This window comes from Aquarana catesbeiana, linkage group LG04 (assembly GCF_042186555.1).
Source record: "Aquarana catesbeiana isolate 2022-GZ linkage group LG04, ASM4218655v1, whole genome shotgun sequence".
NCBI classification, from domain to species: domain Eukaryota; kingdom Metazoa; phylum Chordata; class Amphibia; order Anura; family Ranidae; genus Aquarana; species Aquarana catesbeiana.
Window position 1 is genome coordinate 455,646,204 of NC_133327.1, and position 23,969 is coordinate 455,670,172.

The following is a 23,969-nucleotide window of genomic DNA, read 5'->3' on the forward strand; positions in this document are numbered from 1 at the left end:
TACTGATACTTTCGGTCAAGTACTCGAAGATACCAAAAAATTGGCGCAAATCACACTGCAAGGAATCGCATGCAATTTGAACAGGAATGCAGTGCGATTTCTGTCCAAATCACATGCAATTTTCCCCACTGCTCCTGTGTGTGAGTGTGTGTATTGAAAGGGAAAATCGCCATCTAGTGGTCAGTTTAAAAACTCACAGTACATATGTGGCCACATGCAAAATAATCTACATAGGTGTCCTGGTCCGCCGATGGTAGCAAATCAGGGCCACTGGAGGTGCTCTCAGGGCTGAAGGAGAAGTTCTGGGCCCCGTGGGAATAGGGCGAAAGTGATGTCAGCTTGGGGGCAGACCGCCTCTACATCTCCTCCAGCCCTGTGAGCAGCAGCAGCCTGGCTCTATGTACTGTAAGTTCTAATATTTTTAAACTGCCCATTAGATGGCACTTTAATCCCTTTCTAGACACACACAGGAGCGATGGGGAGAAATTGCATGCGATTCAGAAAGGAATTGTACTGCTTTCCTATTTAAATCGCATGTGATTCTTTGCAGTGCAATTTGTGCCCATTAATTTTGTATTGACGCAAATAGCATTGCAAAGTCTCGGCTTCGGTATCCGGAGCATTTGGGTAAGCACAGATACATCCCTAATATATATATATATATATATATATATATATATATATATATATAAAAACAAACATGTATATTTCTATTTTTTTTTCCGATCGTGTGTGGGCTTCACCGGACCTTCAGCAGACTTTTCCAGTCGAAAATCTGATGGACTTTAGATTTGGAACATGCTTCAAATCTTTACGTCGTAACTCCGCGGGACCCAGAAATCCGCTCATCTGTATGCTAGTCCGATGGACAAAAACCGACGCTAGGGCAGCTATTGGCTAATGGCTATCAACTTCCTTATTTTAGTCCGGTGTATGTCATCACGTACAAATCCATCGGACTTTGGTGTGATCGTGTGTAGGCAAGTCCGTTCGTTAAAAAGTCCGTCGGAAGTCCGTCAAAATTCTGTTGAAAGTCCGTCGGAAAGTCCGCCGTGTGTACACGGCTTTAGGGAACTTACCTGTCCAGACATCCAGCGTTGTCTTCACCCGAGCCGATTCTTGGCTAAGGGAAACTGGCAAGGAAGCCTTTTCAGCTTCACAGCCAGTTTCCTATTGCTCCTGCGTGAATCACGCTGCTCTCTGTGAATGGGCTGGCTGCGGGGGGTGGGAGGAGGGAGGGGTCGACCCTCCGGCTCACTTTGCCACGGCAAACTGTCAAAACCAGGTACCTGCTTCTCCCAAAATGTGCCAAATGTGGCAGTGGAGGGGGGGAGGAGGCAGACATAAAGATATCTAGTTTTCGTATTAGCACAGTTCTGGTTGATTGGCCATCTGTCAATGCTTCTGGTAGATTTTACATCCCCTATTACCCCTTTTATCTGGTAGCATGGTATCAAGGAATCAGGCAGCTCAGATTGACTTACCTAATGTTCAGTACCATATGGAAGTCTTGTAAGACTTGCCATGAAATCACATGTGCAGAAAGTGTGGCCAGAAGAAAATCACGATTACTCAATTCCATGTTGATTAAAGAATTTCTCCTGCTGGCTAGGAGGAAGTACCAACTCTAACAGTGCTGGTGGATCTTCTTACGGTGCATGAAAGCTCCTAGGACATTTTGCAAGACCTTCGTACCTTCATGAGATCCTCATGGTTTTCATCATCACTTTTGCTACACTTGTTCATATAAATAAATAAACAATCAATATCTTGAATCATTGCATTTAAAGAGTTTGTAGATTACATAGAAAATTATAAGCATTCAGTAAACAAAAAAAAAACAAAAAAAAAAACAAAAAAAAAAAATATATATATATATACAGTGGAACCTCAGATTACGAGCACAGTCCATTCCAGGAGTATGCTCATAATCCAATGTACTCGCATATCAAAGCAAGTTTTCCCTTTGAAGTCAGTGGAAACGAAAATAATTCGATGGGATGCAATACCGCATGCGTTGAGAAGCGGGGGGTGCGGGAGAGCCTAGGAAACGGACGAAAATGTTTGCCGAGGTCAGCCGAACTGTCCTTGGGCCTTTCTGTGCATTTCCGAACAGCGCCGATCGTCGACTTTCGGCTCTGCTTGGCTCCGGTGCCCCCCACCTCAGGCCAAAAGCTGTACTGCACAACGCTTTTGGCCTGAATCCTGCTCGTTTTGCTAGACAACACTCGCAAACCGAGTTAGGAATTTTAGAAATACAGTGCTCGGTTTGCGAAATGCTCGTTAAGCGCGTTACTTGCAAACCGAGGTTCCACTGTATATATATATATATATATATATATATATATATATATATATATACCGTATTTATCGGCATATAACACGCACTTTTTTCCCCTGAAATCAGGGGAAAATCGTGGGTGCGTGTTATAGGCCGATCCCCCCCAATTGTGTGTGATCGGAGCGATCGCGGCAATTGCAGCGATCGCCGCCGACATACACAGCCGTGTGGAAATTCAAATACGGCGCTGAGACTGCAGAGACTCGGCGGAGCGGAGCTACACATAGCCGAGAGTCCTCGGGTTTTCTCGGCGCCGCTTACAGTCTCGCCCATAGGGCGGGACTGGGCGGGACTGTAAGCGGCGCCGAGAAAACCCGAGGACTCTCGGCTATGTGTATCAGCGCTCCGCCGAGTCCCTGCAGTCTCGGCGCCATATTTAAATTTACACAGGGCTGTGTATGACGGCAGGGATCGCGGCGATCCCACAAAGCTGCACAGGGGCAAGGCTGCATGTGGGGGGGCAAGGCTGCACTGGGGCAAGGCTGCATGGGGGCAAAGCTGCACTGGGGCAAGGCTGCACTGGAGAAAAGCTGCACTGACAAGGCTGCACTGGGGCAAAGCTGCACTGACAAGGCTGCAATGGACACTGGGGCAAGGCTGCACTGACAATTCTGCACTGGGGCAAAGCTGCACTGACAAGGCTGCACTGGGGCAAAGCTGCACTGACAAGGCTGCAATGGACACTGGGGCAAGGCTGCACTGACACTGACAAGGCTGCAGATGGACACCAATAAGGCTGCATTGATGGGCATTTTAATGTAAGTTTTTCTTCCTTAAACTTTACTCCTAAAAGTTTTTTTCCTTAAAATTCCCTCCTTAACTTGGGGTGCGTGTTATACGCCGGCGCGTGTTATACGCCTATAAATACGGTATATATATATATATATATATATATATATATATATATATGATTATTATTATTATTATTAATAATTGTCCTTATCCTTAAAAAAAAAAAAGTGAAAACTCAGATGGCTAGGCAATTTTCTGGGCCCACATGATAAATAGACTGAAATAATGCGGACATTTCACATATACGTGTTACTTAAGTCAACAGGCAGTCTGCAAACAACTAACATGAGCTGAAATTCCACATTGCTTACGGCATATAGTACCTAAAGAGAATTTGTCACCTACACCGGAGCACTACGGTGATTCACTAATTCCACAAAGTAACATATTCTTTTGCTATGTGTATTTGCATGAGATGTTACAATATGATAATGCGCTCAGCTTGGGTGCTGCAACTTTAACTATTAACGGGACTATTTCAGGACTCTTGGCAAGTGCTAAATATTTGAAGAGCATGGCATGAAAATTGCTGATTACTCAGCTACTAGAACTTAAAGCTTTAGGCAGATTTTTCCATGTCTACTTCTTTAGATAAAATTAAAAATAAACTATTTTAAAAAAAATGTTCAATTGAATAAATTAAATGACATGAAACATATATTACATATTATAAATAATACATATTTCATATTAAAGACTGTTAAAACATTTATTCTGATTGTCTTTCAGCATATTTTAATATATACAACACATACATCCAGGACATCATACCGAATATAAATAAAAGGTATAAAAGTAAGTTTCACAATAACATAATCACATTGACTCAGACTCTCGTTTCTCCACATGACAACTTGACATAAACATTAACACGTCTTTCTTGTCTTTCTTCACATGTCTTTGCATCGCATTAATTGTCTAAAATTCAAATTTTCCCTAGTACTTTCTTTCTTTGTTCCCTTTGTACAATGGAAATGGTGGTTAAAAACAAGAAAAAAAAAAAAAGCTTTCTTTGGCATGAATTTTTCCTATAATCAAAAATTATACATTATTATAGTGATTTACTAATAGAACAAGACTAGGGCCACATGTGAGATTTTATTCACGTGCTAAGAGATGTATTTCCTTAAAGCAGTATTAAACCCAAAAATGTATTATATCGTAGCTTCACAATTATTAGGTCTGGTGGCTGCATCATTTTTCTTTTCTTTGGCTTTTTTCCCCTCTAGCCAGTAACACACCTCTAGTATTAGTGAGACACAACTGTGGAGGAATGAGAACAGGGGGCACAGCAGAAAACACCATTGTCATTCTGGGGAGTGGGGATAGGGGAGTGTAAAATGTATTAGCATATTTAGACTACTAATGAATGGAAGCCAAACTCCAGCTCACACTTTATAATCGGTTACAGCAAACAGTTTTGTTCCTTTTGGGATAAAGCTTTTGCATTACTAAAGAAAAGCTGATCATTTTAATAACTCCTGCCAGTGTTAAACGGTTTGTCTCATCCATGTAAACTGATACATTTTGCTGGAGAGCTTGTGCTTTTGATAAACAACAGACTTGCTGGCTGGTTCACCAGATGAAAATAGAAAAAGGAAAGCCTAAAAAAATGGAAACCAATGCAGCCATTACATCTAGGAATTGGTAAGCTGTATTATAATGTTATAATATATCCATAATATAAAATATATTATATGATTATAACATTATTATATATTTAATACAATTATTATTATATTATATGATTATATATATGATATCATGTTTGCTTCTGGGTTTAATACTGCTTTAATCACAATTACTTTATTTTTTATACTATGGAGGTGATTTCTTAAGGAAAAGTGAGATGATGTAAAGTTAACTTTGCTTGTTTTGACCATTTAGTTGCAGTCTTTTTTCATCTCAGTCTGATGGGAACACTGGTTTGCTTCACTTAAGTAAACCCACACAGATTTAATTTAGTTAGTTAGTTGACACATTTACAAACTTTGAAATGATTCTTAGTGCCATGTAAGTACCATTTTTTTTTTCTTTTAAATAACATGGAAAGAAATGAGAGATATAAAAGACAGAAAATAAAAAAATGCAATGCATTTATTATGCCAGCATTGAAGGAAATTTGTACTGAGAAAAAATATGTGTGTTTCATGCACCGAGTACATTTTTAAAAATTTGAAAATCTCTGGTTTTAATACGTTCTGAGTCACTGACCGGATAAAGTATGCAGAAAGTAAAGTCTGAGTAAAAGTGCATGTCTGGTTCTCCCCAGTTAAACTACAGGAACATTTCCACTGTATTTTATGGAGATGAGATGAGGTTTCTGTAATCTAGCAAGGGAGTACGGGGGAGAATCTAGCAGGGCTGACAACACTGCTTGGAATTTTTTTGCCCAGACATACACTTGAAGTCATAACTATGGGTCAGTGGTTGAGAAAGTACTAAAGCCATTGTATCAGTATATCTCCCAGGCAAACAGCATTTTTGGAAGAAGAGAACAGCAACTGCAACTCGCCCATTCCTTTAATCACAGGTTTCTTTTTTTCAGAACTCTACTACATCAGTGTTACAATCCATTCTGTTTCTGACACTTTAAATAAATATTGGGCATGTTTTGTATGTCAATTTAAGTGTTGTTTTCCAACATAACAAAATAAATAGTTTTTACTGCAATTTGTTGCATTTTTCTGTTTTTATAAAAAATATAAGTAATTATTACTGAATCCAATATTATGTTATGTAAATTTTAATTAATCCTGCTAATATGGACCTATGATTGTCGGTATCATTGTTTTACATTCACAGTATATATACAGTAAGCATACAGGTCCATGGTTAGACACTTATGTCCTTATTGCCATTTCAAATGTCAAGTGACAATACTTTTGTTCAAATCTATGCTATTTTCAGCATTCTCACAAAACTGTTCTGGAACAGGCATCTTCACCAGGATTCCTCAATTCTTCATTCATTTGGGTCCATGCCGGAGTATTTAGTTTATTTGAAACATTCATACAAGCCTTTAGCCTACATTGAATTTGGTGTAACTGCTGTCCATGGGGAGGATAACCTGGAATGATTTGTGACTTCATATTGGTTGTCTGTGATTTCTGTAGTTGCTCCATGATCATATAAGGGAGATCCTGAGGATGGTGAAGGTACTCCATGTGAAAGAGATGGGTAGTGTGCTGGGGAAGCCCTTACGTACTGAGATCCTAAGCCATTAGAAATTCCTCCAGACTGAGACGCTGGTGTAATGGTGCTGTTGCTCACTGACCACAAATTAGGATACTGACTGTAAAACAAAATATAAAGCATGAGTAAGTATATCATGAGTAAGTATATGGGTATGCACACATGTTTAATATATAGCTAATATATGTATATATCTATATATAGATACAGATATATGCATCATATCACAGCAATAATAATAAAAATAATAGCCTAGTTTATAAAATATGTCTTGTTTGTATTTATTGACTGTGTCCATTTAGTAAATAATGATGATGATGATTAGTATCTATAAATGGAGTACTAGTGTTAGCTACAGAATAGTTTTAAGACATATAGACAGTAGATCTGATTAGATAAATAGAAGGATAGTTCGCCAAACACTAAGAGGCTGATTTACTAAAGCAACTGAGAAAATTCACCAAAAGAAGCGTGTGAACATTCACTTTTCTTATCCAGTCATGTGAAAAGCAAATTTCTGGACACTTTGTATACCCAGTCATATGCAGATGCTTATCACATGATTGGACAATTAAAGTGAATATATTTGTGAATTTTTTTCAGTAAAACATTTCAACTTCCCTAGTAAGGGCAGCTTCACACTGATCCAATGCACACTGGCTGCAGCACAGTGTACCCGCAATTTTTGTGTGGGTTAGCTGCGCTTTCCCATAGACTTCTATTATGTCCTATGGTTTTGGTGCACTTTCAAAAAGTCAAAAGCAGCAGTGCAGTGCGAAGCCATCTCTCATCAGCTTCAGACAGAAAAAGAAACATCACTTACCTGGAGTTGCTTGAAGATCCACTGTTGTGAGACATTGGTAGCATTCCTGTATGGGCTGACATTGGGAGACTAGACCAGTTGTCATGTGACTGGAGCATAGACAGACAAGTGTTTGAATTATCTGCTATGCTTGCTACAAAAAAAAAGTAAACAAATCATATAAGCAATAGTTATATATTTCTAATGTTACTCTGGTAAAAGGTATTGGAGATCAGCTTGCTCATATTTTGTTTTTTAAGTGGACCTATAGTGCATTTTCAGTTAGCCCATATTCTGAATAATTATTGCAATAATTGTTGCTATAAATCGTGCGAGAAATGTAATCAAAAAAGAAATGTACATGTGCAAGAAAAGAAAATTCCCGGAAAGAAAAGAAGATTCCCAGCCACAAAAATTATTTTCTGTAGCATGTGAAATTGAAGGCTTGGTTGCTCGCATTTTGAAATCAATGGTGGCATCATCTGATCAAAAAACGCACAAAATTTCTGATTTTCAAAAAACAATTCTTTCGAAATTCGACCATGTGTGGCCAGCCTTAGTTTTAGATTCATCAAATTATAATGCCTAACATTATTTTAAAAAATTGTGAAAGGAAAAGTTGCTATCAAGTCTGAGAATGAATGTACACAATATAAAAAAAGTTAGACCCACCACTGAAATGAAATATTTAAATATGTTTGTAACACTTTAAATGATGCCAATACAACTGGAAAGGAGACCCAGGTTACTTGGTAAAAGCCTTGGCATGTGCTTTGGGAGCAACGTCCCTTCCCTTTCTCATTTTTGAATGTATTAAAGCGAGACTCCACTTTTTTGCCTCCTCCCCTACTGGTTTTGAAAGGTACTCTCTCTTACTCCTCCCTAGGCATTCAGAGAGGAAGTTGTTTTGCAGTCTAAGAAATGGATGTCTGCATATTAATTTATACAATAAAGTGCAGCCTGGCTGGTATTGTTCATTTGTGCCTCTGCCCATATACTTGATACAAAATTCACAACACTGCTTGGATTTTTTTTTAATGCACTGACTTACACTTGAAGTCGGAGCAATGGGTCAGTGGTTGAGAAAGCCATAGTAACAGTTTATCTCCCAGGCAAACAACATTTTGGAAGAAGAGAACAGCAATTACAACTTGCCCATTCCTTTAATCACAGGTTTCTTTTTTCAGAACTCTACTACAACAGTGTTACACTCCATTCTGCTTCAGACACTTTAAAAAAATACTGGGCATGTTTTGTATGTCAATTAAGTGTTTTTCTTTACAACATAACAAAATAAATATTTTTTACTGCAGTTTGTTGCATTTTTCTTTTTTTATAAAAATATAGGTAATTATTACTGAATCCATTATTATGTTATGGAAATGTTAATTAATCCTGCTAATATGGACCTATGATTGGCAATATCATTGTTTTACATTAAAATATAAATGATAGCAAAAAGACTGCAAAGAAGACTCGGGTTACTTGAGAAAAGCCTGGGTATGTGCTTTGGGAGCAATGTCCCTTCTCTTTCTCATTTTTTAATGTATTAAAGTGGAACTCCACTTTTTTACCTACTCCTCTTCAACTTTTGGACACTTTTTTGGGGGGAGCAGGTACCTGGTTTTGAAAGGTACCCACTCCCACTTCTGTCCGGATCGCCTAGGCAATTAGAGAGGAGGTTGTTTTGCAGTTCAAGAAATGGATGTCTGCATATTATTAATTTATGCAGCAAAGTGCAACCTAGCTGGTATTATTCATTTACGCCTCTGCCCATATACTTAATTCTTTTAAGCCTATAGACTAGTGTTGAAACTTACTTGGAGAATTGTTTCTGTGAGAATATGGGCTTGGGTATGGAGTTGCCCGATGATTTCGCAAAGAAGAATATCTATCACAGCCATGGGAAGAAGAAATAGGTAGTGGGGTTACGAACTGGGAGTGAGGATTAGATGGTGTGCACATTGATCCAGTGCCAGGAATTAGCCAACTGCCAACTGGAGTAAGAAAACAGAAATCGGTTGTTTTAAATTCAAATAGAATTGGAATACAATGTACACATTAAAATATCAGCAGCTTCTTTAAAACAGATCTATCTCTAAAACTCACACCTAGCATTGAACTATAGAATATAAGTCTGAATTGCAACATCAATTTTCTAATAAAAGCTCTTTCTTGCCGTGATAAACATGCATTCTCGATGACGTAAAACCTAGGCAGCCTAGATCAAACAGACCCTGGCTACCAAAGAACACATAGGTAGACTGCAGAGAGTATGTTATTTTTAATAACATGTATCTGTAGTCTTGATGTACTATTGAAGTATTAGCAAAGCACAGACAAGAAGCAGAAATACCGTATATAGCAAGCAAATATGTCCACCTGAATGTAGTTAATAAAATTCCAGACCATACCCACAAAGGCTTTTCAAACATGAACCCATGATGATAACTTTAAATTATGCAGATTATATTTTGTGCTGTGTAATTATTTATAGTGTCTAGACACAACTGAGTTTCAAAAGCCCAATTGCTGTGTAATGAAAGGCACCGAAACTGCAGATTTTACACTCCAGATTACTTAGCATTGATTGTGTAGATTTATTTAAAAAAATATACTTAGAGTATATTGGTCTCACTCTGCTTTACAGAATTGTGATGTTGCTTGCATATTGAATTTAATTAAAACATTTTGTTTACTCAAAATAAATAGATATGGGGGTTGATTTACTAAAAGCAAATATACTGTGCACTACAAGTGCAGTTGCGCCAAAGCTTAGTTAATTAGATAAAGCTTCATTTTGCAAAGAATACCTAATAACATGCAAGGAAAATAAAAAACAGCATTTTTGCTTGCACATGATGGGATGATAGAAATCAGCAGAGTTTCCCCTCAGATCTAGAGCAACTGCACTTGCCTGTGCACTTACAGTGCACAGTACATTTGTCTTCAGTTAATCAACCCCAGTGAGTGACAATACATGTTAAAATTACATTCTACTGCATGTCATCAATTTTCAAATCCTATGGGTTTTATATTTGTATTCTTTAATTTCTATAAACATGAGATTTGACTGCCAAATATGTTTCCATATATAAATATGGACTTTGTGTTCGAACATGCATGTCTTAACACTTGGCAGACAGCCCTGACTCCCACCTTTTCTTAGTGAAATAAAAGCAATTGTTTATGCAAATCCCAATGAAATTTTATTTTTAAAGCGATCTCCTCTAAATATGTCAAAGACAGCTTAGCTGGGCTAATGCAAATAAATATTTATTACATTTCTTCCAATAAATATATATATATTGAGCAAAATTATAAATGCAACACTTTTGTGTTTGCCCCTATTTATTATGAGCTGAACGTGAAGATCTACAACTTTTTCTATGTACAAAAAAGGCCTATTTCTCTCAAATATTGTCTAAATCTGTGTTAGTGAGCACTTCTCCTTTGCCGAAATAATCCATCCACCATACAGGTATGGCATATCAAGATACTGATTAGACAGTATGATTATTGCACAGGTGTGCCTTAGGGTGGCCACAATAAAAAGTTACTCTAAAATGTGCATTTTTTTTCACACAGCACAATGCCACAGATGTCGCAAGTTTTGAGGGAGCGTGCAATTGGCATGCTGACTACAGGAATGTCCACCAGAGCTGTTGCCCTTGAATTGAATGTTCATTTCTCTACCATAAGCCGTCTCCAAAGGTGTTTCAGAGATTTTGGCAGTACATCCAACCGGCCTCACAACCGCAGACCACATGTAACCACACCACCTGGACAGCTGCTGAAACAATCGGTTTGCATAACCAAAAATTTCTGCACAAACTGTCAGAAACCATCTCAGGGAAGCTCATCTACATGCTTGTCGTCCTCATTGGGGTCTTGACCTGACTGCAGTTTGTCGTCGTAACTGACTTGAGTGGGTTATTGCTAATAATCACGCACTAAAAATGTATATTTTCAACCAAACTTTCATATTCTGTTACAAGCATCTCTTAAGTTGTTTCTATTATCACAAAAGAGGGAGAAAAAAATTAAACTTACAAACTTACATTGTGAAAAAGCTTGCTGATTATCAAGTCCTTCTTCCAAAATATCTTTGTTATCATGCCTGTCAAAAACAAAGAACATTTTCTCAGTCAGAATGCAATATTTATCAGTTTTTATCAGTTGTGTAATGGAAGTAAAGTTCCTGTCCACACTTAATTTAATTCCAGTAACCTGGTTTTAATGGAAGATTGATAATTTCACTGAGTTTGTGAGAGCCCATGTGATCTGTAACAGTGTACCTCAAAATTATATATGCAAAATGTGGGGGAGCAAATGTAAAGAGGGGTACAGATAATATATTATTATTATTACTATTAAGTCTGCATATATATATATATATATATATATATATATATATATAACGGTATTTATTTATGTTGTCTTTGTACTTTAAAGGATTCACGATTTACTCTCTTTGTATCTTTGTATAGTGATGATCACTGATAAAAAAAAGTTGAACTGTCACCAGAACAGCAATAGAGGGGAAATAGTCTAATCCAGACAACTGTTTCAGTGATAATTGGCTAACAAGGGATTTTCATTAATTGAAGAGATCTTGTATTTCCTGTTGTGTCCACAGGAAAGGAAGTGGAGGAAAAAATTAGCCAATGGAACGTGAAATGGCAAAAAAAATCTGACAGACCCTCACCTATCTGAAGTAGAGAAAAGCAAACAATTTTGGCTATAGATATACTTTTGGTTCTGAAAACAATTGTAGGAGAAAAGAGGGAATAGGGTGTAAATACATCTATCCACTTTGTCAAAATCTATGTAACAATATTCAGGTGTTCCTGGCACATTAAAGGGAACCTGTGAGGATAGAAATATAAGAGCAGCTGTTGTAAAACATATATGAACACCTTTTTAGTAGTATCATGTAATGTTGGAGGGTGTAATAATAAAAAAAACACAGTGTACATACTGTAACATATATTTTGTTTTTTGATTACATTAACACCCAACAGTATTGCAAGAGACCACTAAGGTGTCCGTTTATGAAGCAGTGAAATCTATTCACTGCTTCGTTCTCCGGCATTCACAGTGAAGAATCTTCTCCTCTGTGTGCCAGTTTATGAAGCGGTGTAGATCGCTTCACCTTTGGAGGAGTGAAGTGATCTACAAATGCTTCAAATAGTGGAGAACGTCCCCTGATACTGGAATCTCGTGAGACTTTACGAGATTACAGCACCAGATGTCAGTTTATCAAGCAGTGATAAATTATCACTGCTCAACGGCGTGGATTAATGTTAATAAAATAATGTGTCCCCCTACATTATACACATATGTATACACACACACACACTATATATACATGTATATACACACACATGATATATATATACATATACACATTATATGTATATATGTATAAATATGTATACACATAAATATGACAGGGGGACATGGTTACAGTGTTGGGGGGTCTGAACGAGGCATAAGGAAGTTAAAAATCTTCCTCCTTCCCTCTCAGATCCCCCCAGATTTCCTCTTCACTCCCCGATTCACCACCTCTGAGATGGTGAACCTGGGAGTGTGAATTCTGACACAGATCGCCAGTGAAGCGGTGAGATCACCACTTCATAAACTGGCCGTTACTGTGTCATTCAATGAGGATTCTCCGTGTGTAGAGATAATCGGCGGGAGAACAAGTTCAAACATGTTCTCCCCCGATTATCACTGTTTCATAAACTGTTTATGGACTGTGATCAGCGGTGATCCTCAGGATCACCGCTGATCACTGCTTCATAAACGGACACCTGTGTACGGATGAGCTTTGGATTTAGACAAGCTTAATAAGAAAAAAGAAATGTGGCATCCCCCTAAAAACTCATACTCTTTAATAGGTATGCAGTTTGGATGGCCAGAAGAGAAGGGCAGTAAACATGTATCTCCTTCACTGAACCAACCAGGCAATATGCCCTCAACATTAGAAGGGTACCTTGAATTTGGGAGTGACTAATCCTCCTTACCATTGCAAGGCACTTTGTCCCCATTGAAAGGGAGAAAAGACCTCATCTCCACATCCTGTCCTCCAAAAAGGGTTGTGGGGGAGGACTTGTAAGACTCTGAAAGTCTTTCCGAGAGTGGGCCCCCAGTTATCCAGCTCACCCCTCTCCCCACGTGAATGAGTATGGAAAGAGTACTCCTTGATACTCTTTCACAAAAATGGGAAATATTAAGTAAAAATGCCCACACCATGGAACAAGTCCTTCGTTTTTTTTAACAAGGAACAATGCCCTCAATGCAAATTCAACATCAATCAGCAATGTAGATCCACTTCAATCATGATGAACCATGCATGACGATGTAGACCCCCCACTTCTCCTGTTACAAATGACAACTACCTGGTGCTGCTGGAATGTGAAAACTATGTTGAGGAACCTAAGTGACATCATTGATCAAATATTATCATTATCAGATTTGTCAAAGACATTACTCAGGATCTCTGGTCCCTTTGCTTATAGAAGCTGATGTGAATCTATAATTTAGAGATGGTAATAATACCACTTCTAAAAGACAGATCCCCTGGTTTGTTGACAAACAGAAGCTGGCGGGGTTCTGTCTTTTAGTAATGGTACTACTTCAGCCACTAAATGACAGATCCTCCGGTTGTTGTTTGTAATCACCAAATGTCACTTTTAAAGGAGTAATGAACTGCATCCACAACTTCATGTGGAGATTTTCACTGTTGCCTTAAAAGCTGCATTAATAGACCCCCTCCCTACTGATCAACTACTCAGGCCCTTTTTAATAAAGGCTTGCAAACTGACCCTGAAAAAGTGACAAGATCTGCTAGACTTAGTCAAGATCAACGGTATGTTAGGGTTTTGCACATGCTTTTCCTGGGTTTGCTGCAATTTGCCTAGTTTGCTCATTACTACCATTGAAGACTTATGTTAATATTAAGTTCATTGTAACAGGACCAGGCAAGGTCAGGGGATCAGTGGAGTTTGTTGCATACACAATAACATTTGTGGCCGAGTCCTCTAGTGATAGTGGAGGATAATTGTTTAAATATTATGCATAATTATTATAATTTACACCAATTCAAAAACATTTTTTTTTTTCAATTTTGTCGCTCTTTGTTTGTTTATAGCGCAAAGAATAAAAACCGCAGAGGTGATCAAATACCACCAAAAGAAAGCTCTATTTGTGGGGAAAAAAGGGCGTGAATTTTTAATGGGTACAGCGATGCACGACCATGCAATTGTCAGTTAAAATGACGCAGTGCCGTATCACAAAAAATGGCCTGGTCATGAAGGGGGCAAATCCTTCCGGGACTGAAGTGGTTAAGCACTTTAAAGGATTATTCATGGACAATATTTATGGATTTATGCACTAAATGATAATTTAATTTCTTTATATTCTTTATACAGTCAATGATTCTGTTCACTTTTATTGATTCACATTGTAAGAGAAAACTAGCAATTATATTTTTTTGTTTAACTGCTTGCCGCCCGCCCACCGTCAAATGATGGCGGGGCGGCTCACGTTCTGGAATCTCCGCCCTCGCGCTCCCGCGGGGGCGCGCAGCGATCGCGGATGCGCTGTGTTGCTAGGACACTGCGCGACCCCGATCTCTGGAAAGAGCCACATCCGCGGCTCTTTAACCATGCGATCAGCTGTGTCCAATCACAGCCAGTCACATGTAAACAAGGAAGTGTCAGTAATTGGCGCTCCTCACCTCACACTGACAGAGTGTGTGGTGAGGAGAACCAATCAGTGGCATCTCCACGCATGGGGACATCAAGGAATTACATAGTTACATAATTACATAGTAGGTGAGGTTGAAAAAAGACCATCAAGTCCAACCTATGTGTGTGATTATATGTCAGTATTACATTGTATATCCCTGTATGTTGTGGTCATTCAGGTGCTTATCTAATAGTTTCTTGAAACTATCGATGCCCCCCGCTGAGACCACAGCCTGTGGAAGGGAATTCCACATCCTTGCCGCTCTTACAGTAAAGAACCCTCTACGTAGTTTAAGGTTAAACATCTTTTCTTCTAATTTTAATGAGTGGCCACAAGTCTTGTTAAACTCTCTTCTGCGAAAACGTTTTATTCCTATTGTGGGGTCACCAGTACAGTATTTGTATATTGAAATCATATCCCCTCTCAAGCGTCTCTTCTCCAGAGAGAATAAGTTCAGTGCTCGCAACCTTTCCTCATAACTAATATCCTCCAGACCCTTTATTAGCTTTGTTGTTGTTGTGTACTCGCTCCAATTCCAGTACATCCTTCCTGAGGACTGGTGCCCAGAACTGGACAGCATACTCTAGGTGCGGCCGGACCAGAGTCTGGTAGAGCGGGAGAATTATCGTTTTTTCTCTGGAGTTGATCCCCTTTTTAATGTATGGCAATATTCTGTTTGCTTTGTTATCAGCAGCTAGGCATTGCATGCCATTGCTGAGTCTATCATCTACTAGGATCCCCAGGTCCTTTTCCATCCTAGATTCCCCCAGAGGTTCTCCCCCCAGTGTATATAATGTATTCATATTTTTGCCACCCAAATGCATTAATTTACATTTTTTACATTGAACCTCATTTGCCATGTAGCCATTAATTTGTTCAGATCTTTTTGCAAGGTTTCCACATCCTGCGGAGAAGTTATTACCCTGCTTAGCTTAGTATCTTCTGCAAATACAGAGATTGAACTGTTTACCCCATCCTCCAGGTCGTTTATGAACAAATTAAACAGGATTGGTCCCAGCACAGAACCCTGGGGGACCCCACTACCCACCCCTGACCATTCCGAGTACTCCCCATTTATCACAACCCTCTGAACTCACTCTTGTAGCCAGTTTTCAATCCATATACTCACCCTATGGTCCATGCCAATGGACCTTATTTTGTACAGTAAACGTTTATGGGGAACTGTGTCAAATGCTTTTGCATAATCCAGATACACCACGTCTACGAGCCTTCCTTTATCTAGCTGGCAACTCACCTCCTCATAGAAGGTTAGTAGATTGGTTTGGCAAGAACGATTCTTCATGAATCCATGCTGTTTACTGCTAATGATACAGTTCTCTTTACTAAAATCTTGTATATAGTCCCTTATCATCCCCTCCAAGAGTTTACATACAATTGATGTTAGGCTAACTGGTCTGTAATTCCCAGGGATGTATTTTGGGCCCTTTTTAAATATTGGTGCCCTGATCAGTGCCCTGATTACAATATTGAAAAAAAGTGTCACAAATCAGTGCCCACCATTGCCCACCAATGCCAGCTATCAGTGCCCACCAGTGGCAGCAATCAGTACCCACCACTGCCCACAAGTGCCACCAATCAGTGCCCATTAGCGATGCCAGTCAGTGCTGGAAATCAGTGCCGCCTATGAGTGCTGTCCATCACTGCTGTCAATCAATGACCATCAGTAATGCCCATCAGTGTCGCCCATCAGTGTCACCCATCAATGCCCATCAGTGCCCATCAGTACAGCCTATCCGTGCCGCCTATCAGTGCCCATCAGTGCTGCCTATCAGTGCCCACCAGTGCCGCCTATCAGTGCCCACCGGTGCCTATTAGTGCCCATCAGTGCCTCCTACCAGTGCCCATCAGTGCCGCCTATCAGTGCTCATCAGTGCCACATATCAGTGCCACCTATCAGTGCCCATAAGTGCAGCATATTAGTGCCCCCTCATCAGTACCACCTAATCAGTGCCCATAAGTACCGCCTTATCAGTGCCCATAAATGCCACCTCATCAATGCCAACCAGTTCAGCCTATCATTGCCCATCAGTGCCGCCTCATCAGCGCACATCAGTGAAGGCGAAAAATTACTTAGTTACAAAATTTACTGACAGAAAAAAAAGTAAAAAAAAATTTTTTTTCAACATTTTTGGACTTTTTTATCATTAATTGTGTAAAATCCTAGCTTACTTTATTTAAATAGGAAACTATTGCACTTACAGTTAAAACAATAAGAGATTGCAGTATAAACGAGCTGGCTGGCTCGCGATAGCAGTCCGTCACTCCTTGACCTGCGTGAACGCAGTGACGTCAGTCAGTACATCGCTCCTCCCTAAGCATTTCATCACACTTGACGTCATCCTGGGGCCTGTTGAATGCCACTATGTGTCTTATTCACACAAGAAAGGAAGCATTTAAATAAAGTAACCTAGGATTTTACACTATGGAAGCTTTTTTGTCTTTTAGGGGATCAATGGGCAACACGTGCCCCTGAAAGATTACATTCTGTGAAGACACTGGAATCACCGTTCCACCTCTCGAAAGGCACGGGCTAGGTATTAAGCCACAAGCAAGTGTGATCTCCTGTAATAGGAGATTATTTGGAGTTGGTAAGCGGCAGTGTGTGCAGAGGTGGAGGTCTTTATCTCTTTTAACCACGACTCTTGGGTGTAGCGTGTGTTAATTTCATGTTTGAAAATCAACTTAAAACAGTGGACTATTTAAAACATTATCTAATCAATTAATCAATCAATTTTTATTTATGTACAAAGTCACTTTATATATAAAATTTTGCATTATTAAGGTTTATTGCTAGTATTCACTCACATGAGAGCATAGCGCAACTTAATATAGAAACATGATCTTAAGCCAAGAAGATCACAGATCCCAACAGGGTTCCAGGAAAGATGGACTTGCTATATGGTAACAGTTTTAAAGAAGTGTAGAAATTACTAAATAGAACAGAGCTTTTCAATATATGTGCCATTCCAAACAAGCCTCTCTAGTCCCCACATCATGCACAGCATCTGCTTCCCATGACACATTCCAAAGTGTTGTGTTTGCAAGTCAGGAGTCACCTATAGAGTCGTCAGAAATGCTTCTTGACGACTATTCACGTAAACCAAATAGAGTAAACGTGCAGTCAAATTCTTGGAACTTTGCACACATAATGTAAGCATTGTCTTTGCCATTAAGATGAACAATAAAGGATGTTTGAAGGGTGGTGGGATGGGAGTCATGAAAAAGGATAACCAAGTCAGATGTCTTTGCTGATAAAATGTGCCTTGTAAGGCTGAAGCCTGATGAACAGTTATACTAACATTGTGCTTTTGTTGCATAATACACACGTATACATATGAATGTTTTATAAAAATGTAATAATTACATTTGGCATAATAGCGTAGGTTTAATGGGCTGTTTGGAAAATCTGTAAATTAAAGTGACTTTGTTTTAAAAAAAAAAGTGTAAAGTGCATTTGCCTAGGTACCTGCACTTGCTTGCACCAGCCTCTAAGACCCCACAGCATGGGGCCAGTAATTGGGCAGTAGGACAGCTTGTCGCAGTGAAGGTCCAAAAGGAACATATAGGAGGTGGGAGGGAGTGGTGCCAGCTTTCACATTTCCAGGAAGTCTTGCCAATCAGGAGGACCCGGTATTCAGGAATAGCTGCAGGGGCTGCAGGCTGCTACAGATATGTGCATGTTATACTTGATGTCAACAGTCATTAACAAAAAAAAAAGTAAAAATACCATATTTTATTTCATTTCTTTGTGGGTCTATATTAGACTTTGGAGAATGGAACCTGGCAAATGAGATTAGCAAGTTCCCATAGGAAACAAATGTATTTTACTAATGTATTTTATCGCCAAACAGAAAGACCATATCTTATCATTAGATAAAGTCAGTATACACTCACTTCTGTTAGCCTTTATTAACTCCCTCCCAGGCAAATTAGTTAAAAAGATAGTTTGGGCTAAATATTTTTTTTAGTGCCCATACTTTAGCTCAATCAGCAAAATAAAATGTAGGTGCAATCATTTTTACCTTTCTTTAGCATCTAGAAATGCCTTTGCAAATGGGTTGTGCTTAATTTTAAGAGCTGTAATCTAGAAAGGAAAGGAAAAAAAAAATCAAATTATAGCTCACGGATATGTCACATCTAAATTACATTTTTTGTACAAATTAAAGCATTGGTGCATGTATTGTAAAATACCAGCATCCCCAACCCTCCATAACAATAGGCATAATACAACCACATAAGTTAAAAAATGTGCAGCTTTTCAGTGCAGGTATATCTAAGGCTAGTACAGCCTATACTACATCTAAGTTAATTTTTGCACACATCATCTGGGGTTTGTGCCAAAGTAAGTTTGGAGATTAACATTATTTCTTATCCCCATATGCTGGCTTAAATGTGCACAATTTTTGTATTGATGCTGTAATTGCTTCTCAGGCTTTGTGCAGTGTGTACAATGAAAAGTGCTCTTTACTGATAGCTATAGCATAAAGTTATATTCTGTTTGTTGTTACAGCCTGGGTGTGTGTAGTGGGATAAGGGGAGCTTGTTTTTTTTTTTAAATGCACGCCGAAAGCATGCCCTTGCATTTGGACTATGCTGGAAAAGGCTGTCCAGTGCAAATGCACCCAGTGTGAATGGCCCTGTATGTATGTTAGAAACCTGAAAACCTTTTCTCATTTTAAACACCTCACCACGTACATGGAAGCTGAAAAGACTTTGAGAACTTTAGATGAACTTGGATGCTTGAAGCTGACACAAATTAACTACGATTGCTGAAAATATTATCAGTTTGATAACCCTATTGCAAAAAGAGGATCAGATAATGTAAGATTGCAGAACTACGTGAACTCCACTTACCTCTTCATTCTGATAAGCTGTCACAGCTATGAACTGAGTTTCAGGAAAGGAATGGCTGGTAATCATCCGCTGGGGTCCACCAACCCTCACTATATGAATCCTGGGCTCATACTTGTGTAAAGAGTTCAACATTATCTGAAAGGATTGAGAAATGTCACATTTTCATTAACCATGCAGAAATACATGTATGTATTAAATAACAAAGGGATAGAACACTGTCAGGGGCTAATTTTCTTACGGAGCACAAAATGTTAACTTGTGTTCATTTCAATCATCCAATTATAGGAAAAGTAAATTTGTGTGTGTGTTTTTTTTTATTCCCCTGCATATGATTGGTCATTTTAACTGGAAATATTTACTCAGAAAGCTGAGTGTACCTCTTCTCTTCTGTCTTAAATAATTGCCAATGTATTGCATTGCTTGGGCAACATTGGTCTTGATTGCTAAAAAAATAAATGAATCCGCTTTTTCTAAAGTTCATAAAGTAAACATAATGTAGGTAACACATTTTTACAATTTTTAATTAGTTGCATTTTTTAATATTGGGCAGAATTTGCATACCTTTTTTTCCCACACAACTTTTACAGTCCCATCCACCTTTCTCCCCTCTTGCAAACACCTTATTAAGTGGTTTTTATTACCTGGCCTCCACTGTTCATTTTATTGGTGAGTTTGACTTTGCTGAAAGAGACAGGGTCTTTCATCCAGTGAGCTCCAAAGTTGGGAGAGTCTGGGTGAATATAAACACAGCTGGGAGCCTGAGGCTCTGGTTTTCCTCCTGGCACCCATTCTCCATTTACATACTTCCATCGATGGTTGTCTGCCGCTACGAAATCAAGCAGGAAAGTATACATAGCATTTGGGTCCAAGCCTGAAACACTCACTTTCAACACAGGAAACATTCGTCTGAAAAAAAAAAAGAAAAATATTTGCTTTGTTTACTACACAATGTGAAAATTTAAAAAAATAGGATCCGTAAGTCAAAAACAAATCTTTATATATTGTCAAAGTACAAAGAAAGATCATGAAAGGTCATGCAATGATGTATAGCAAAAGTGCTGCTATAACCCATTTTATAGACCTAAAATCATTTACGTCAAGCATCTATACCAGTACTCAGCAGATCACACAAAGGGTATATAATGTGTCCTTACCTTACAAGGAATAATGGATTTTTAGACCTGAATCCATTCTTGTTTTTAATGTTTCTGTTTAATCTTAATATTTGGTCATTTACTTCTCAGCATGTTTTAGTCTTTGGAATTAATAATTACAATTAGTTACTATATTATTACCAGAACACCTTGTTTAATAACATTTAATAACATTTAATCCGTGGTATCATTGCAAATTAAAAAAAAATAACTTAAATATATTTAAAAGTGAGTGTTTTTTTTTTAATAAGAGAGACACTTTCTACTAATAATAATTGCAGTTATGTAAACAATATCTTTATTATTAAATATGAGAACTGATGTACTATTTTGGGATTCATTTACAATTATGTTACAATAATATTAATTATCATTACAATTAATCTTATTACAATTTCTATCTGAAAGTTTACAGCTGCTTTCAATGTATTCTTGTCTGTTGAGTTAAGATATTTTGCTTACAATTGAAAATTCCTAATTTGTGTTTTGTTAATTGATCAGCCATACTAGGTTGTACCCAGAGACAGACAGCTAAACACAGCATTTATTACCCATGAGTACCCAATAATACGGGTATATATAAAATAAGAATCAATGTACCCACCAAAGGAGGCCAATCACTGCTAAACCTAATGGGCAGTGTGTAAGCTAGACTTTAGTAAATTAGGCCTTGTGTCTTTTTATCAAAAGACAAATAAAGTGATTCAAAAGAGGGTGTTAGAAAGGAAATGAACTATACTCCTTGTTTATTACCTTTCAACTCAGTGCCTTCTTTTGTCTTTAATTTAAGGTCAAAGAGCTCATCTACTGAGAAGCAGCTTTAATTACTTTGCTACTGGAGCCACATGATTGACCTCTTACATCTATACTATAATATACATTTATAGAGATTCCAGTTATATACAGTACATGCATGGTATCTCTGTCTACAAAGTCCTTTTGTGTACAAAAAATCTATCCTGTGTGCACTGTAGTGCTATGCATATTTGTGCTCTTGTCTTTGAACTTTCTTTGCAGTCCATGAACTTGATATACTACAGAGGTAGAGAATGTTTATATATCATAAATGTTGGTGAATATAGCTAAGCAGTCATGTGAAGGGGAAATTTAAATCAAATATTTCCCCTGCAGTGTGATTGATCTTAAAGGATCTTGTCTTGCACATGACTTGATAATTGAAGTTACCAGAGTTTCACTTTATTCACTAAGCTAACTGAAAATTCTTTACTTTATTATTCATTTAACACCAGTGTCCCAGTGCCCAATACAGTCCCAGCATGGCTAGTGTGCGGCTCCACGCACACTGGCTAAAAATCGCTGCTTCTACAGGAGTTTTGTGTTCTGCCTGTTTAAGCAACTCAATGTTATCCTATGTGTCCATGCACATTGGGGCGATTACAGGCATATTTTGAGCTCAACATTTACAGGCAGGAAAAAACCCCTCTGGTTTGCATTTCTGCTTGGAGCTTTCTCGCAGAAAAAAACACAAAACTCTCTTAAACTCATCTAAACTTTGTACGCAAAATGCTCTATATAAGCAATTTTGTCTGCCAAGGGCAGCTTTTTTTGCCCAGTGTGCATGGAGCCTAAATGAGCACTAAGTATTGATAAAATGCATATTTACAGGTTTTCTAGAAAGACATAGTGTGTATGTATCCTAAATGCATATTCTTATACATATATATATGTTTTGTGTATCAAGGGGTTCATTTGCCCCTAAATGCTTATCAGAGAAATTTATCTATGTGAATCTTTCATGTCTAAAGCTGGTTACATTGTAGATCAGGCTGGCACAAATCAAGCTGATTTACTAAAGTAATTGGGGAATGTTCATTCAATTACTTGAGTGAAGATTAACTTTATTTATCTAATCGTGTGAAAAAGCAAAATTCATGTATACTTTATTGGCACATGATTGGGTATTTAAAGCGAACACAGCTACAATTAATGAGTGAAGATTTTTAGCTCCTTTAGTAAATCAGCTTCAATGCAGCAATCACATTGGAATCAGCAGTTTATGCATTTTTTATTGTGTAATTTCTGCATAGAGTTTATAATAACATGAAACAGCTATTAATATAATCAGATCATTTTGACATTAAGCATTAAACAAAGCATTTTGTGGAATGTCTGTCTATCTATATCTTCCTAAAAGTAGTCTTTGGAAGGTAAACAAATAATATTTTTCTAAAAATGGATTTATCTTAGCATCAGTAATTGTAATAGATGTTACTTTAGCAAATAGGAAGCTTCCAAAATTGTATAGCTTATTCTGTGTACAAGAAAATTGGAAGAACTTCCAGAGTCAAGAAAGAACTTTTTACTATATAGTCTTGCTCCTACCTTCCATTTTTAGTGACAATCATCTCATTGGTGAGCTCCTTGAATCTCTGCCACAGTTCCTGTTCCTCCAGAGTAACTTTAAGATCTCTTTCTGTGGGATCCCCCTTCTCACTGCCAGCTTGAAGTTCATTTTCCACCGCACTGAGAAGATGATCTACTCGGTACTGCAAGTTCTTTCCACAGCTATCCGTTGCACTTAAGCTCATCCCTACAGTCGTGCTCCTTCAACACAAATAAAATAACTTCAGCAGATCCAATGGAGATATAGAAGTGTTATCAGGATTCTGTCAAATATGTGTGATCAGTAGTTAATGTCTTTGGCAATAGTAAATCCAGAGATAATGACTTGTGTCAGCTTGAGGTTTAACTAAACAGGATTTTATTACTTTACTTTCCAATAAATAGGCAGGGCTTTAGTTTGATGACATCACTAGTAGGGTCAGGAGGTTTCTGATTTGCTAAGGTACCCTTTGATGTTTGTCAATAAGTCTTTTGATTGGTCTGCCCTGCACACTGTGATAATCTTCTGAAGTTAATTGCAAGTCAGAGTAACTTTATGCAAATCTCCAAATGTTTGCACCTTTTTCAAAGAGCTCTGGTGCAGTGAGGAAATGGTGTATCAGGCCAAATAACCTGTCTTCAATTAAGCAGGGATGACACCTGGTCACATTTTAATTTGAAATCCTTTTTCCTGAGAGTGAGGGAGTTTAAC

General features: G+C 38.2%; 1 protein-coding gene across 2 annotated transcripts; it reads right to left on the reverse strand.

The window, feature by feature from the left end:
• Positions 1–6,160: 6,160 nt before the first annotated feature.
• LOC141141553 (T-box transcription factor T-like) lies at positions 6,161–23,463 on the reverse strand. 2 transcript variants are annotated; one of them, XM_073629147.1, is made up of 8 exons: positions 23,258–23,463; positions 20,402–20,666; positions 19,761–19,895; positions 18,929–18,990; positions 11,192–11,250; positions 8,951–9,127; positions 7,152–7,284; positions 6,161–6,428 (listed from the first exon to the last, which is right to left on the reverse strand). In XM_073629147.1, the coding sequence occupies exons 1-8, from the start codon at positions 23,461–23,463 to the stop codon at positions 6,161–6,163; spliced, it is 1,305 nt and encodes a 434-aa protein (XP_073485248.1). The 2 variants fall into 2 exon arrangements, with proteins under 2 accessions (XP_073485248.1, XP_073485249.1); XM_073629148.1 differs by having other exon boundaries at positions 8,951–9,120; positions 11,188–11,250.
• Positions 23,464–23,969: the final 506 nt, after the last annotated feature.